The sequence below is a fragment of the Salpingoeca rosetta genome, assembly GCF_000188695.1.
Source record: "Salpingoeca rosetta unplaced genomic scaffold supercont1.5, whole genome shotgun sequence".
Lineage (NCBI taxonomy): Eukaryota > Choanoflagellata > Craspedida > Salpingoecidae > Salpingoeca > Salpingoeca rosetta.
This window is the reverse complement of record NW_004754929.1, coordinates 1,296,524-1,312,515: the sequence shown is the minus strand read 5'-3', so window position 1 is coordinate 1,312,515 and position 15,992 is coordinate 1,296,524. Positions and strand designations below refer to the sequence as shown.

The 15,992-nt window shown below is 55.0% G+C and overlaps 3 protein-coding genes across 3 annotated transcripts in view; 1 reads left to right on the top strand and 2 right to left on the bottom strand.

Moving 5' to 3' along the window:
- PTSG_02347 (uncharacterized protein) overlaps window positions 1-3,125 on the bottom strand; it is a gene marked incomplete at its 3' end in the record, with an annotated part of 3,787 nt that extends 662 nt beyond the window's left edge. The window contains exons 1-5 of the mRNA XM_004996778.1: window positions 2,766-3,125; window positions 1,967-2,568; window positions 1,678-1,814; window positions 1,364-1,520; window positions 813-1,177 (exon numbers count right to left, since the gene is read on the bottom strand). Of these exons, the coding sequence (XP_004996835.1) occupies window positions 813-1,177; window positions 1,364-1,520; window positions 1,678-1,814; window positions 1,967-2,568; window positions 2,766-3,024 (1,520 nt within the window). The 5' untranslated portion in view covers window positions 3,025-3,125. The remainder of the gene's footprint in view (window positions 1-812; window positions 1,178-1,363; window positions 1,521-1,677; window positions 1,815-1,966; window positions 2,569-2,765) is intronic.
- PTSG_02346 (uncharacterized protein) lies at window positions 3,047-9,221 on the top strand. The gene is made up of 15 exons (XM_004996777.1): window positions 3,047-3,173; window positions 3,452-3,570; window positions 3,803-3,868; window positions 3,990-4,073; window positions 4,322-4,436; window positions 4,595-4,737; window positions 5,065-5,180; window positions 5,393-5,462; window positions 5,748-6,836; window positions 7,034-7,120; window positions 7,383-7,478; window positions 7,694-7,993; window positions 8,230-8,333; window positions 8,487-8,577; window positions 8,806-9,221. Exons 1-15 carry the CDS (start codon window positions 3,128-3,130, stop codon window positions 9,160-9,162), a joined length of 2,883 nt encoding a protein of 960 aa, XP_004996834.1. The 5' UTR covers window positions 3,047-3,127; the 3' UTR covers window positions 9,163-9,221.
- A 166-nt stretch (window positions 9,222-9,387) lies between these two features.
- On the bottom strand, window positions 9,388-15,933 carry PTSG_02345 (kinesin family member 19). The gene is made up of 13 exons (XM_004996776.1): window positions 14,905-15,933; window positions 14,465-14,619; window positions 13,899-14,085; window positions 13,658-13,711; window positions 13,444-13,501; window positions 13,148-13,284; window positions 12,811-12,915; window positions 12,416-12,583; window positions 11,916-12,090; window positions 11,613-11,740; window positions 10,294-11,289; window positions 10,078-10,133; window positions 9,388-9,874 (listed from the first exon to the last, which is right to left on the bottom strand). The coding sequence occupies exons 1-13, from the start codon at window positions 15,766-15,768 to the stop codon at window positions 9,742-9,744; spliced, it is 3,216 nt and encodes a 1,071-aa protein (XP_004996833.1). The 5' UTR covers window positions 15,769-15,933; the 3' UTR covers window positions 9,388-9,741.
- Between the last annotated feature and the right edge of the window lie 59 nt (window positions 15,934-15,992).

Below are 15,992 nucleotides of genomic sequence, written 5' to 3'. Positions count from 1 at the left end.
TGCGCGTCCATGAGACAAGTGCAGTGAGTGCGTGTGCCCGCGCGCATCAGTGTGTCCGTGTGAGTGTGAGTCAGTGTGAATGCGGGTGAGTGTGTGCGCACGTGTGTGTGTGTGCGTGTGCGTACGTGTGAGAGTGTGTGTGTGTGCGTGCGTGTGAGTGTACGTGTATGCGTGTGAGTGTGTGCGTGCGTGTGTGTGTGTGTGTGAGAGTATGTGTATGTGTGTGAGTGTGTGCGTGCGTGTGTGGGTGTGCGTGTGTGTGCGCGCATGAGTGCGTGTGTGTGTGTGCGCGTGCATGAGTGTGTGTGTGTGCGTGTGTGCGCGCGTGCATGAGTGCGTGTGCGAGTGCGCGTGCATGAGTGAGTGTGTGCGTGTGAGTGCGCGTGCATGAGTGAGTGTGTGCGTGTGAGTGTGAGTGTACGTGTATGCGTGTGAGTGTGTGCGTACGTGTGTGTGTGTGTGCGTGTGTGAGTGCATGAGTGTGTGCGTGCGTGCATGAGTACGTGCGTGCGTGCATGAGTGCGAGTGTGTGTGTGCATGAGTGTGTGCGTGCGTGCATGAGTGCGAGTGTGTGCGTGCATGAGTGTGTGCGTGTGAGTGTGCGTGTGCATGAGTGAGTGTGTGTGTGTGTGTGTGCGTGCGTGCATGAGTGCGTGTGTATGCGTGTGAGTGTGTGCGTGCGTGTGTGTGTGTGTGTGTGTGTGACTGTGCGTGCGAGTGCATTCGCGTAAGTGTGTGTGTGTGTGTGTGTGTGTGAGCGAGAGTGCGCGAACGAGAGTGTGTTTGTTGCCCTGCAAGAGCCCTCGCTACACCTGAGCTCCTTGTTGGTCTGGGCCTGCTCCTTGTTGGTCTTGGTCTGCTCCTCGATTGCCTTCGTCTGTGAGGCGATGAGGGCTGCAAACTGTTCCCGTGCGCTGGTCTGGGCCTTTTCCTGTTCCAGGACGTTGTTTAGCATCAACTGAAGCACGTCCGGAACATCAACCTCGCCTTGCGTCGTTTGCCTTGCTTGGCGTCGATGCGGGTCAAGGCCAGACTGGTCGCGGGCACCGTCCCGCGTGGCAACGTTGCCCTCAAAGAGGTGAGAAAGCGACGCGTACGACTGCTCCCCTAGGTCATCGTGGACTTGGCAAGCGCGTCGCAGCCTCTCGTCCGTGTTGCCTTGCGCCCGCAGCTCACCCTACAAGGCAGGCATGGCACGCAGCATCGCATTGAGAAGCGGAACATCGCACGGAAAAGTAGATTAAGGTGACAGCAGCAACAGCAGCAGCAACAACTTAAACAACAACTGAAACAACAACAACTGAAACAACAACAACAACAACAACAACAACAACAACAACAACAACAACAACAACAGCAGTACCACGAGCGTTGATGCTTGGCGCGATCCCGAACCAGAGGATGAAGTAGCTTGCACAGCGAACCGTGCTTCTTTGAACTGTTCCTTGAACTTTCGAGAAACTCGAATCCTACACCGCTCTCCCAACACCTTCGGTGTTTGTGGGAGGTCAAACAACGATCTGACAAAGTACACATAAGAAGACAGAAGTTGGCGCTAACCCCCCCCCCACACACACACACAGACAAAGGCACACACACACACACACACAGACAAAGACACACACACGCACGCACACACACACACACACACATGCACCACCAGCGTCTCGTACTCACTTGAGCTCGTTAGCAATGGCCACCCAGTCCGTATTTCTCATGCTGGAAAGACCACCGACAGTGAACACTCGGTCGCGCACTCTCTCCAGAAGCGCCTCGTCCAACGTCATCCCCTCAAAACGCCTGGTCCAGGGAATCTGCAAGCGAACACAATCATGAGAGCGTGGCCAGCCAAATGCAGGCATGCACGCGCACATACATGGAAACACACACTTATACAGACACAGACGAAGTCACAGACATACAATCGGGCATGCACGGAGGCACACGGGCACATAGGGCACGATACCAGCGGGCCCCTGGGATTGGCGTCCTTCCCCCTGGTCCTGTTGCCGCCTGCTCGCTTGGACCGTTTAGCCGACGACGACGACGGCTCTTCGCGAGGCGCCAATAACGATTGGGTGGGGTTCATTGTATCCTGCGAAGACCGGGGTACCATGCTGTCTCCCTCCTGGGACTGCGTCTCATCGAAGGTCGAGCCTTGGGACTGGACACGCCGCCGAGATGTATTAGAGTCCTGCGAGTCAGAAGCAGACACTCGTGCTCGAGAAGAGCCCACCCGTGATTGGGAAAGAGGAAGGGGGCGTCCTCCAAACACAAGAGACGCAGCTTGCGAAGACCGGGGTGCCATGATGTCTCCATCCTGGGACTGCGTCTCATCGAAGGTCGAGCCTTGGGACTGGACACGCCGCCGAGATGTATTAGAGTCCTGCGAGTCAGAAGCAGACGCAGCTTGCGAAGACCGGGGTGCCATGATGTCTCCATCCTGGGACTGCGTCTCATCGAAGGTCGAGCCTTGGGACTGGACACGCTGCGACGCACTTGAGTCCTGGGTTTCCGGGACAAGCACTTGTGGTTGTTTGCGGGGAGGCGGAAACGAGCCCATGATATCTGAAGCAGACACACGAAACGCAACTCAGTTACGACTTGCAACAGCAACGATCCAACACACATGCACACACACACACACACACACACACACACACACACACACACACACACACACACATAATCACAAGCACAAGCACAAGCACAAGCACAAGCACACATGCACACATGCACACACATGCACATGCACACACACTCACGTGAAGGAGGAATGAACCCAGCCGGAGCCTCCTCATGTGGCTGCATGCACTGCACACAGATCAACGTGACCGCTCCATGCTGCATGCGCATTAGGGCCGCACACTGTTTGTGAAGCACCCTTGAACAGCGTGTACATTCGTTACAGTACGTTGAATTCCCCCCACACTCAAAGCACACATCAGACTCCGCCATATCCAGTGGACGGTTTCTCTTCGAACGGCAGCTGGCGCCAAACACGGCGCGCCAATGGCTGCACATGTGAGTCAGCAGAAAACAATTACTCGCCACGAACGCACACCGACCACCAGTTTCGCCAATACTCGCCAGCAATCACAATTACTCGCTGTGAACGGGCCCAAAGATGGCAACCAGTGCAGCTGTCGCCGTTGTGGTGGCTGTCCTCCAAGGTGTGGATGTGTGTGCATGTGTGGGCTTGTGTGTGTGCATGTGTGGGCTTGTGTGTGTGTGTGTGTACTTGTGTGTGTGTGTGTGTACTTGTGTGTGTGTGTGTGTGTGTACTTGTGTGTGTGTACTTGTGTGTGTACTTGTGTGTGAGTTTGTGTGAATTGCGTTGCTGTGTAAGCTGTTGACAGTCACCAAAGTCATCCAGCAAGCAGCAGCGAGCAGCACGTTCCTCAAACCAATACCACCACCAAAACAACAACCAACACAACACCCGTGACAGGCAAAGGCTTTCCGGAACGAAAGGGTCTCTCGTTTGTTGTGCGTGGCCGGTTTGATTCAAAAGTGCTCTTGACGGACCCCGTGCCACACCACTCAAAGTTCCTCGTGGAGAACGAGCTGGTCAGCCAATCCCCTGAAACTGATGTCTTTGCTCTCTCTCTCTCACTCACTCACACACACACACTCTCTCTCCTGGGTCTCTGACCCTCTGACTCTCACTCACAAATACATGCACACACAGATAAGCATCACACAAACAGCACACACACAGCACTTGCATTTAACCTTCCTTACATACCCCCTCCCCCTCACCCACACGCTTACACTTGTGTTCGTTTCGAACGATTGACAGGCATGGATGGTGGACCACAAGACACTGCACCAGCTCCGTGTGCAACGGACGCCCATCAAGCTCGAGGTGTTGTCATTCTTCCAGTCCCTCCTCTTTCAGTGCCTGTCGCTGCTGTATTGCTGCTGGTGGCATTCTCAACTCACCTCTGTCTGTCTCCATGTTCCCCATCCTTGAATTGCACAACCAGTGCGTGGCCATTGATGAGCGCACCAAAGTGGAGCGCCCCATAGGCTACATCATGCTTGATCTCCGATCCATCAACGCTCAAGAGGTAAGTATGTATTTGTGTGTGTGTGTGTGTGTGTTGGCTGTGAACATGTGTGAGCGTTGTGGCAGTTTTGTTTTACCTATATCCCTACACACTGTCCTCAGCAAGTGGAGCGCCAAACACTGCCTCCACGCCGCCTTTACCCCTGTCTAATGCACGCACACACAACACACACTCACACACACACACAAACCACACACCACACACGCACACACAACGCACACACACACACACACTCAATGACTGAATAGACCACCAAGTGGTTTTCGCTGTCCAACAACCAGTACCCAAAAGCCAAGCCCATGCTCCAAGTGATGTTCTGCATTGAAACTCAGCATGATCCAACCACAGGCACACAGCCCAAAGGTACAAGCATGTTGCTTGGCTTAACTATCTGCACACACACACACCCGTTCGCCGCTGCATGCGTGACCCTGTCGTCATCCCAGCCACCATACAGCACTGCCCATCTCACCTCCAATTGTGCATCACCTGACCCCACTCACCGGTTGTCTTCACCACAGACCGCGGTCCTCCTCTGTCGCTGGTTGACCCCGGCACAGTGTTCATTGGTGCATCTGGCGCCGCCCCGCACCCACCGCGCCCGTCTGACCTCTCGTACACCGCCGCCGTCGAGTCAGCCTCCTTTGAGCACCTCACTGCCATGGTGCGTGCTGGTGCTTGTGTGTGTGTGTGTGTGTGTGTGTGTGTGTGTGTGTATGCGTGTGTATGCGTGCATGTAAGACCGAGAGAATGGGCGAGAGTAAGTGGGAGTATGGAATTGAGACTGTGAAAGTGAGTGGGGTGAGTACACACAAGAAGTAGTGTTGATTCGTTCGCATTGTGGTCAATTCTCTATTGGGTCCTCACCTTTGCCTGTCCCGACACACACACACACACACATACACACGCACACACATACACGCACACACACATACACACACACCCTTGCCCTCTCTCCTCCTCTCGGTCTCCTTGTAACAACTGTAACCAGCTGGCTGCCCGCAAGATGCTGACGTTCAACTGCGTGGCGGTGGTGCATGTGCTTGGAATGGACATTGAGTCCGATCGCTTCACTGCCGCACGCGCCGGTCACGTCGCCTTCACCACGTGCGGCCAGTCGTCGTCGTCGTCGTGTGTGCATGTGTGCATGTGCGTGTGCGTGTGTGTTTATGTGTTTGGGTATGTGTGTGCGTGTTGGTGCGCGCGCGTGCAGCATGTGTGTGCATGTCGTGTTTGTATGAACGTATCACATGTGTGTATATTGCCACCGTGATTGATGACCCCGCGCCTGTTCATGGCTTGCTTGCATGCACCTGCAGTTCAAAGCCGTTTACTGTTCGCGGCAGTCGCAGCGCTCTCGCCCGTCGATTTGACAGCGACACCGCCAGGGTAATACGGAGTGGCAGCAGTTGACCGGAAGTGCACAACTCGCACGCATCCTCGTGTTCTGTGTTGCACATAACATCACGAGCATGTGTGCACCTGCACGACAACACGCGTGGGCGCATTTAGCCTGCCTCTTCCCGCACATACCCATTCACACACTTTGAACCCATACATACACACACACACTCATACACAACACTGTGAACCCATACACTTATCTACACACACACACACACATGCACACGCACACACTCATACCCACACACACGCACACACACACGCACACAGGTTGTTGTGCTGAACACGGCCACGTTCAAGCCCGTGTTGGCGACGGAGCTGTCGCTGGCGCCATGCAGGACGACGATTGGGCAGCCGTCCACACACACCATTCTCACTGGCGCTGCACGTGATGGAGAGCACACTTGCAAGATTACACTCGCCCTCACGTTTCGCGCCTCCGATCATACAGCCGGCCCACAGCAGCATCAACAACACCACCAGCAGCATCAGCACGAGCACCAGCAGGAGGAACAGACGCAAGATGAAGAGCGGCGGCACACCCAAGCACAACCGAGGAACGCTGGTGAGCATGCCGTTGCTGGTGGCGGTGGCGGTGACAGTGTGCAGAGCCGCCATGACGCAAGCAGCGCCCGTGGAATGGAGCAAGGCGCAGCTACAGCGCAGATGCAAAGCGACCAGCATCACCCTCATCATCATCATCATCACCATGAAGGTGAAAACAGACGGCAGCAAGGTGAAGAGCAGGCAGGACAAGAGCTACCAGCCCTGCACCACGATGACTATGAGGATGATTTTGAAGACGATGAAGACAACAGCGACGATAATGACGAAGTTACTGGTCGCAAAGGTGGTCGAGAGTTTCGTGGTGCACCCACTTCTCAGCAACACGTGAACGCCTCTGCACGCAATGGCGACACCACCAACAGCAGCAGCAGCAGTGATGATGGTGATGGTGATGGTGACCCTGTTTATGCCCAAGGACAACCACGGGCAGTGGCTAGACAGTCACCCCCACCACAGCGTCAGCAGCCACACGAGCTCCAGCAACAGGCACAGCAGCAACGGTACTCACATGCAGCAGGTGAGCAAGCTCTCCCGGAAAGGCTTGCTCACCATCATCACCCGCAACCACAGCAAGCGCAAGAACAACAACCACAGCAACTACACCAACTACCGCCACAGCAACATCAGCAGCACTGGCATCAGTTTGAAAGACACCACGTTGCATCTGACCAACAGCACGTGCACGCGCTACCAACACACGAACACGACTTCACAGACACCGAGACGGTGGTCACTGCCGCATATGTCCCCACAGCGCAGGAGCGGCAGCAGCGACAGTTGTCTGACACAAAGGTCTGTGGCTGTTGGTGTGTTTGCTCAACTATATTTGCTTGACTACGTGTGTTTGTTTGGTTTGGTTTGGTTTGTGTGTTTGTGTGTTTGTTTGTTTGTTTGTTTGTTTGTGTGTTTGTTTGTTTGTTTGTTTGTTTGTTTGTTTGTTTACCTGCTTGCACGTTCGTCTCACACCCCTCCGCGTACCTGTTTTCCAGGCTGCGCTTGATTTGGAAGTGTGGATGCAGCGTGAGAAGGAGCGATTTCAAGCGTCCTTGGAGAAGCAAAAGCGCCAAGTGTTGGAGGTGAGCAACAGTTGCCACGCTGCTTGATGTCGATTGCTCGGTGGTTTGCTGTGTTGAAGGTTTGGTGCAGCAGAACAAGCAGCACAGCGCAACGCAGCGCAACCGCATAGCACGCGTGTTGGTAACACGATGAAAGCGTTATCACCTCCTCCTGTATGCATGGGTTTCAGAAACATGCGTTTCACAGTTCACACCTGCTTCTCCACGTTTCCTCTGCCCTGTTTCATCATCATCATCATCAACGCCAACACCAATGAATCAGACATTGGCGGAGGAGTGGCGGCAGCGCAACGAACAGCGCGAGGCGCTCATTGCAGAGAAAATCCAGGGCTACCAGAAGCTGGAGGGAGAGCTCAAGGTGCGGTGCTGCTGGAGCATTGTCGCGGGGGGTGTGCTGTGGGTGCTCACTGTTTGCCGAAGGAATTGCAATTTGTTTGTTGGAAGTTTCACTGCGCTCTCCCGCACATGCTCATGAACACACACACACACACACATACACACGCACACAACCACGCACATGCACACATACACACGCGCGCGCACACACACATGCACACATACACACGCGCACAGCAAACGCTGGCCGATTTGTCCGGTCGTGAGAAGGAGCTGGAGCGCAATGAGGAGGACCTGCACCGCCGGCAAACAAAGCTTGAAGACGACTACCAGCGAAAGTTGATGGACCTTCAAGACGCAAGCCGGCGCCTTGAACAGGACTTCTTGCATCAGACCAGGCTGCAAGCGGAGAAAGTGAAAGGGCTGGAGGAAGACCTGAAGCACTCCAAAGCACTAGCAGCCCAATATCAGCAAGAAGGCTTTGAGCTGCGGCGCGAGATTGCGTCCTTGCAAACACAGCTGCACCAAGGACCAAACGTAAGGCAGGAATGCTTGCAAGACACAGAGAGTTGCATTCTGTGCGTGTGTGTGTGTGTGTGTCCCAGGTCGGAAATCAGATTGTCGTTGTTGCAGTGGTTTGATCCCAGTTTTGTCAATGTTGTGGTTCATGCAGTCCTGTTCATCTGTTATCAGTATTGATTGATCGCATGCCTTTGTTTTGCATCTCATGGTTCTCATTGCGTGTTCACCGGCCTTTGTACTTGCAACCTCAGGCACGGTTGGAGCACGAGCGCGCAGTCTTACAGGCTCAGAACACCGATCTGCGGCAACAGCTCAAGTCCTCACAAGCGGCCAAGGAGAAATACAAGGCGCAGTGGTAGGTGGTGTTGATGTTGTTGGTCATGCTGACGTGTCTTGTTTTGTGAGCACAAGGTGCGCTAAGCATTTTGTGTTGCGCGTGCAATTGTGCCTTGCACGTGATTAATGGCTCCTTTGGTTTGTGTGCGCATCTGCTGTGATGGAATGACAGGACCAAAGCGCTACAGACGATTGCGAGACTGAAACAGAAGAGCGAGCTTGTTGCGCGCGAGCAGCTGCGGCGCGAACAGTCCGAGCTTGAGGTGGGCTGTGCGATGCAATGCAGTGCAGTGCAATGTAATGCATGCAATGTGCAAACGAGCCGTTGTGCTCATCCCCGTTCTTTCATCCCTTGTACTCACACTCACACGTGCACACAAATACATGCACGCACGCATACACGCACGCACGCACACACGCATGCACGCACACAATGCACCCATGCACACTCTATGCCATGCCGTGGCACGCCATGTCATCCCGCATGGCAGCATATGCGCCTACAATACCTTGCACACGAGGAGAGGCAGGTGGCAAGTCGCGAGCGGCAGGAGCTTGAGGAGCTGAAGGAAGAGCTTCGTCGTCTCGCTGACTTGACGGCAGGAAACGGCAGCGGTGGTGACAAGCACACACGCGTCTCGCCCGCACGTCAGTGGAAGAACGATGGCGCACGCATGCCGCGCGGACGGGGCGGTGGCAGCGACGGTGACAGGAAACAGACACAGGCCGAAGTTGGACGGCTGGCGCAGGAGCGAGACGCGTTGCTTGCATCTGGAGTGTATCAGCCTCATGACGCTGTCATTGTCAACCTTGATCGCCAGATCAACCGCTTGCTCGGGGCCAAGTGATTGCGCATGACGGCCGATGGTGGTGGTGTGGTGTGGTATGATGGTGTGATGGTGTGATGGTATGATGGTGTGATGGTGTGATGGTATGATGGTGTGATGGTGTGATGGGGTGGGCGCAATGCAATGCAGCAATACGCCGGTGTGGCGTGTCGTTTGCACGTTGGGATGTGTGGTTGTTCAGTAGTGGAATTGATTCTCGCATGTGCATAAGCGTTGCTCGCGTTCATGTGCGGCTGATGTGTTGTTGTTATTGATGGACCCAAACGAGGTCGTTGCAGTTGAATGAAGGAAACTCTTCATCTGGGAAAGCAAGAAAATGGCCGATTAAACGAACAATTGGGCATTGTGTAGACATGACAGTTATCACTTGATGTTGCACAGAACAAGGTCCCGACCACGCTACATCTTTGTGAATCGAAGTAACTAACATGAACAACAGTCTTAACTTGTTGTGTACCATCGCGATGGCAGACAGACAGACAGACAGACACAGACAGACAGACAGACAGACACACACACACACACATACACACACACGCGCGCGCGCGCGCCCTTACACACACACACGACATGCCGTGCTCAGCGACCACCACGGCGGAGGTGGCGCGGCGCAATGGCGTAGGGCGACGCCTGCACCGTAAGGCGAGGCATGGTCGGGTGCAGAGCCACCAGTTGCTTTCCACGGCGAACCTGTGGGTTGTTGGGATGGTGCCTGTACATGGGCGGTTGGTGTGGTTGGGCGTGGTTTGCAGGTTGTGGGGTGCATGAATGCGTGTACGCGGGTGGCGTGCGAGCGTGTGTATGCTTATGAGTGGCAGAACTTCGACTGGTGCATGGTGCGTGGATCAAAGAAACAACGCGTGCAGCACGCAACATCGTAACGAAGCTGAATTCACGGCGTGTGATGAAGCTCACTTTGGAGAAATCTTTGCAGTTTCCACGCGGAGCTGTCGTGGCGATGGCACGTCCAACTAAGAAAACAAAGCAAAACGAGCATTTCACAGTTGTGCAGTCACACAATCGTGAGTGAGCAAGCAACAAGTGTCGGCGAGATAGCACAAACCCAACGCAGCTCATGCAAACACACACGAACATACACATTTGTACATTTGTGAACTGCCTGGTGTTTACCTGTGGAGCAACTGGTGTTGGCTGTGCGTGCATCACACGACCTTTGCGCAGCACGTCGTGTGTGTTGCGCTGAGGGGCTTCGTTCCCGCTGTTGTTGGTGGCAAGAGGATGCTGGTGCAGCGCCCGTGTCTCGTCGACACGCTTCTCACCTTCATCTGTCGTGCGCTTCTTGCTCGCACCTTGCTGCTGTTGCTGCTGCTGCTGTTGGCGCGCATGTGTGCGTGCATCTTCACGACGGTACCGATCACTGTCGGCATCGGTGTCATCATCATCGTCATCATCATCATCGAAATCATCATCAAAGTCGTCTTCGTAATCATCGTCGTCATTGTTGTAAGCATCAGCAATCATCGTGTCATCACCATCTCCACCATTGGTTTCATCACTGCTGCGCTGCTGCGCCGCCTTGAAGTCGTCCTTTGTGTATGTGCGGTCAAGGGGCATTGGGCTCGCTGCTTTGGTGAATGTCTTGTACATGGTCGTTGGCGAGTGTGATGCGGATCGCTTGCGCCCGCTGCCCTTGCGCCCAGCCTTACCGGCGCCGTTGTTGTAGAACGCGGCACTGCCCGGGAGCGGTGTGCTGGTGATTGGCGCCTTTTTCTCCAGCGCGCGCCTCCACCGCTGCTCCTGCTGCTGGGCGGCCTCCGAGTCCAAGTGAAGGCCGTGCGGGTGCGGGATGATGGGGCTCGTTGCCCGGCGCATCTGCACCTTTGACATGGGCCGTGGCTGCCCACTCGTCTCGCTGTTCTCGTTGTTGTTCTCGTCCCCATCACCTCTCATGTCAGAGGCAATGCGGGCCAACTCGAGGGCCTGCCCCGTGCCAGGGATAAGGCTGCCACGGTGAATGCCGGTGAGGGACGTGGAGCGCGTGAGCTGCGCTTGGTCGTGCGAAAACCCCAAATTGGAGATGGTCTTCATCCTATTTGCGTAATGTTTGCGCAGTTGGTCGTGAAGCCGCTTGGGCTGCACGCGCTGCGCATTTCGCCGTCGGATAATCTGCGCAGATTGGGAACGGGCGGATGGCAGTGGAGGGCACCGTGGCGTGATGTGAGAAGTTGCACACCAGCAGGACATGCAGAGCGGTGAGTGGAGCAAGTACTAGTCCATGCACACAACAGAAGCAAACGCAAAATACGCACAAACACAGACGCAGGCACAGGCACAGACATAGACACAGACATAGACACACACACGCACACACACACACACAAACCCACACATACACACATACACAAAAGGCAAAACCCACACAAACCCACACATACACAAAAGGCAAAACTCACACAAACCCACACATACACACATTCACCGAGACGCACCTCCTCTGGGTCAAGGCACATGAGCGGGAGGTCGCGGTCCATGGCGACGATGGCGGCAGCGACGCGCTGGTCGGCAATCGACTTGCGCTGCTCAAGCTGCAGGCTCACAGGAAGCTCAATCCCGTGCTCTGCACATGGTCACGTAAAGGAACAGGTTGGGAGAATGTAATTGTGAGTTCATGCGTCCATGGGGGCAAAGGTTTGGGTTAACGCTTCTGGGCGTTCATCTAACCCTACCCCCCCTCCAACCTTTGTCCTTCTCCCTTCATCAACTGCAGTGCGAGCAAGGGTGACGGGCAGTACCAGCAAGGAGGCGGGCCTGTTGGCGAATGATATGGCTCTGCTCGACCGTCTGCCGCTGCAGCTGCTCCAGTGCCGCCGACGTCTCCATCAGATACTGCTGAAGACTCGTGCGCGACGACTCTGCGCTTGCCAGCGCGAGCTTGCTGTCAAAGAGGCCGTGCAAGTGGGACAGCACCTGCGCTCGCGGGGATAAATGTTGCAGGTGGGTGGCACGATTGTGTTGGTGTTAAGTTGGAGCACCACACAGGGTGAGGGCTTGAATTGTTCATTTGTGGCGCGATTCCATCGAATCAGGGGACATGTTGAAAAAGTTAGCAGCGACAATGCTCACTCCAACGCAACATAATATCAGCACATAACACACACACACACACATATCCACACACACACACACATATCCACACGCACACACATCCACACGCACACGCAAGCACACGCACACGCAAGCACGTACCCCAACGCACGCACGCACACACACACACATATGCACCAGCACTTACATGTTCTGCCTCTTCGTCAAGAGAGTTGGCAGTCTGTGCCTCCTTCAGCAGCTGCAGGGCTTGGCTGCGGCCTGCGTCAATCTTCGACAGCACCGCTTGCCGCTCATCCTCCAGTCGCTTCAGCTTGTCGCGTGCAAGGTCAACCTGGTCCGTCACAACTTGCAGCACCTGCGCGTGTGTTTGTGTGTTTGTGCGTGTGTTTGTGTGTTTGTGTGTTTCGAGTGTGTGTGAGAGCGTGTTGTGGATGTGTATGTGAGCAGTGTGTATTGTGCGAAGAAGAACAAGAAGAAGAAGAACCAGAAGAAGAGCAAGTTGATGCAACGGATCACTGCGGAGTCCGTGCTTCCATGCAACACCACAAACGATCACCATGAGCCCTCAACACAACCACGTACCTGCTTCGAATCACTTGACTCGTCGTAAATGTCCAGGTCAAAGACATTGTCTGCGAGGAGCGAGTCTGTTGTCTGCTCGCGCGCGTCCAACACAACTTCCAAGCTCTGTGGATAGTATGGTGTGACAACATGTAGTGCCACGTTGTGGTTGAGAACCGCGGTGATATGATGGTGTGCAAGCAGCTGGAACATCACATTAATGCAAGGGCTGACAACGGACAAGACAAGAGCAAGGAAGGGGCAAGGAATGGCAAACCAGGGCGCGGCGGGTCACCCACACATGCACAAACACACGTACACATACACACATGCACGAGGGCTGTGCACAGGTCACCACCTTGTGTCTGATGTCGTGCAGTTGTTCAAACAGATCCAGCTGGTCCTTGAGGAGTTGATCGAGTTGCAGCTGAAACTCAACAATGCTCGGCATTGCATCAGCAGAGGACAGCCGGCGCGAATCGCCAGAGGCGGAGCCTATCGTAGTGGAGTGGAGTGGAGTGGAGTGGAGTGGAGTGAGTGAGTGAGTGAGTGAATGAGAGAGTGAGGGAGTGAGTGAAAGTGAGTGAGTGAGGTGGAGTGAAAGCTGTGAGTTGGTTGCAGTTTGTGTCAATCACGGTGGACACTGACACGTACGTGGTCGGGGAGGAGCGCTCTTCTTGCGTTCCGTCAGGCGTCGCTGAAGTGTTGCAATCTAAAACGTTGAAAGCGTGCAAACGAACCAATGTGAGGAGGATGGGATGAGGATTGCCGAAGGGTAGCGCAAGCCAGGGCAGACAGGAAGGGGCGAAACAAACATCCACAACTTCAAGAGAGCTGTCGGAGCGCACACAATGACATGCTGCTGCACCTGGTCTTTGAGCGACGAGATGATGTTGGTGTACTCTGTAACGTGTGCTTGCACCTGAGCGAACAGAGAGCGCATGCGTGTTTGGGCGTGTTGTGAACGGCGCGCCAGAGGAGGGAGACATAGAGATGACAAAGGCTCGACTTGCTGCAAACACAAACATGGCAAGACATAACACCGATTGTTCACACACTCTCTAGCACCAAGACCATATGCACACGCACACAGACACGCACACACTCACCTGTTCTGCGTTGCGTGTGACGCGTGTCTTGATGTTCTTTGCTCGGTTGGCGTAGGTGAGGGTGTTGTAGGACTCCTCAAAGTGGTGGTCACACGGGCTGATGTGGGCAATCATCACCGTGCGGCAGTTGCCGCCGAGTGCATGCTTCAGCAAGCGCGTCAGCTTGCTATCACGATAGTTGACGTACCTGTAAAGGCGGTGTGTACGGAGGTGGGGAAACACACAAATCGTACAAGGTAGGATTGAACATTGAGGTTTTCGTGAATGTGCAAGGCGCGACTCACAACGTGTGTGATATACAGTGTGCATCGTACACAGTGACAAACAGACAGAGAGGCAGAGGGACAGAGAGGCACAGAGACAGAGAGACAGGCGAACAGATATAGATAGACAGACACATGCACACGCGCACGCACAAGCACAAGCACGCACACACACACAGCCACACACAGCCACACACACACACACACACACACACACGCACGCACGCACGCACGCACGCACACACGCAGACACGCACACACACACACACACACACACACACACACACACACACACACACGTACTTGACTTGGCCGTGGGACCCGAGGGAGTTGATGCAATTGCCAAGTGCAAGGAGGGAGCGGTTGATGTGTTGGCCCTCCACCATGCGCTGCCCAATGTTCTTCGTGTGCGCCGCGCGCTCCGAGCCAGCGAGATCACACATGTACAGTTGACCAAGCTGAAGCACGAGTACAAGCACGTACACAGTATACATGTGTGTACGCGGATGTGTGTTTGCGTGTGTTTGCGGGTGTTTGCGTGTATGGTTTTGTGTGCAGGACATGAGTGCATGCGCGTTTGAAGAGCAAGTATGAAGTACAGGAAACGTAGTGCACGTATCAAGTGAAACCACAACTACAAGCAAGAGTGCATGCACGCATCTCGGTGATCAGCGGGTGTGCATCGCTCCTGTTACAAGAACAGAACGACAATATCACAGCAGAATCCGTTTGCATGCGCGCACCTTGTGTTGGCGTTGAATGTCTTGCATGCGAGGGGTGCTGCGGACGCGAATGCACAGGATAGCATGTGACCGGGATGAGGTAGAGTTGGCTGCGGTGGCCTCCTGTGTTCTGCGGCGGTTACCCTCCATCAGCAACCCGAGAACCTGCTCCGGTTGCGTGATGTGCACCTCCGTTGCGCCAATGACATGGTTGTTGCCATGTGCGTCCTCGCGCAGCTCCAACTCGTCGGAGTCGTCGACGAGCAAGTCGTAGAGGTACTCGTTGTACAGCTCCACATATGTCATGGTGATGCGGTACTCTGTTTCGTCCTCGCGACGGGCGACAAGCTTGAAGAGGTCGCGCAGCGTGTGCGTCATGATGCCGGGGTTGTCGGCGTTGCCGAGCATGGTGTACGTCTTTCCCGACCCCGTGGGCCCGTAGGCGAAGACGGTGGCGTTGTACCCGTTCAGCACGCCCTTGATGATGGGCTTTGTGGTCATGGTGTACACGGTCTTCTGGTTTGCGCTTGAGTCGAAGCAGGTGTCAAAGGCGAACCGCTTCTCCCGCGACCTGTTGCGCCGCAGGATGTCGTCGCTGTTGTCGTGCGGGTCCATGAGCACCACCATCTTTTCGTCAACGACGCGGGCAATGTCTTTGCGGCCTGCTGCTACCTCATGATGCAAGCGAGGTCGCACACGCACGCACACCGTGAGCTTTGACCGCCGGCCTGTGCTCCGCAGTGTGTCGCTGTTGCTGCCGCCGCCGCCGCCGCCGACACCGCCGCCGACATCACCACCGCCGCCGCCGCTGTCTCTTTTCCTTCGGCCCTTGCTTCCTCTCTGGCGATCCCGTCGCTTCTTGCGCTGTGGGTGGCTGCCCATCATCTCTGCGTTGTCAGTGTGTGTGTGTGGGAGGGGGAGTGGGGGGGGGTGGAAGTACCTCGTACGATGAAGAATGAAGAACAAGAAGGGAGGCAGGCACGCTGCTTGCTTTACGTGGTCTTGGTGGGGGTTGGTTGGTGGAATGTGCTGCGCTGACCTTGCTTCTGTTGTTGTCGTGTGTGTGGTTGTCCTTCCTTTTGTTTTGTTGCCAACCGCTTCAAGGCAAA

Excerpts from the sequence above, each read along its gene's own strand:
- PTSG_02346 (XM_004996777.1), top strand. The coding sequence starts at position 3,128 with ATGGCAACCAGTGCAGCTGTCGCCGTTGTGGTGGCTGTCCTCCAAG. Across the intron at positions 4,437-4,594 it reads CACAGGCACACAGCCCAAAG|ACCGCGGTCCTCCTCTGTCG; the intron begins GTACAAGCATGT and ends TCTTCACCACAG. Across the intron at positions 7,479-7,693 it reads AGCTGGAGGGAGAGCTCAAG|CAAACGCTGGCCGATTTGTC; the intron begins GTGCGGTGCTGC and ends ACACGCGCACAG.
- PTSG_02345 (XM_004996776.1), bottom strand. The coding sequence starts at position 15,768 with ATGATGGGCAGCCACCCACAGCGCAAGAAGCGACGGGATCGCCAGAGA. Across the intron at positions 13,712-13,898 it reads TCACACGCAACGCAGAACAG|GTGCAAGCACACGTTACAGA; the intron begins GTGAGTGTGTGC and ends CTGTTCGCTCAG. Across the intron at positions 10,134-10,293 it reads CAACACCAGTTGCTCCACAG|TTGGACGTGCCATCGCCACG; the intron begins GTAAACACCAGG and ends TTGTTTTCTTAG.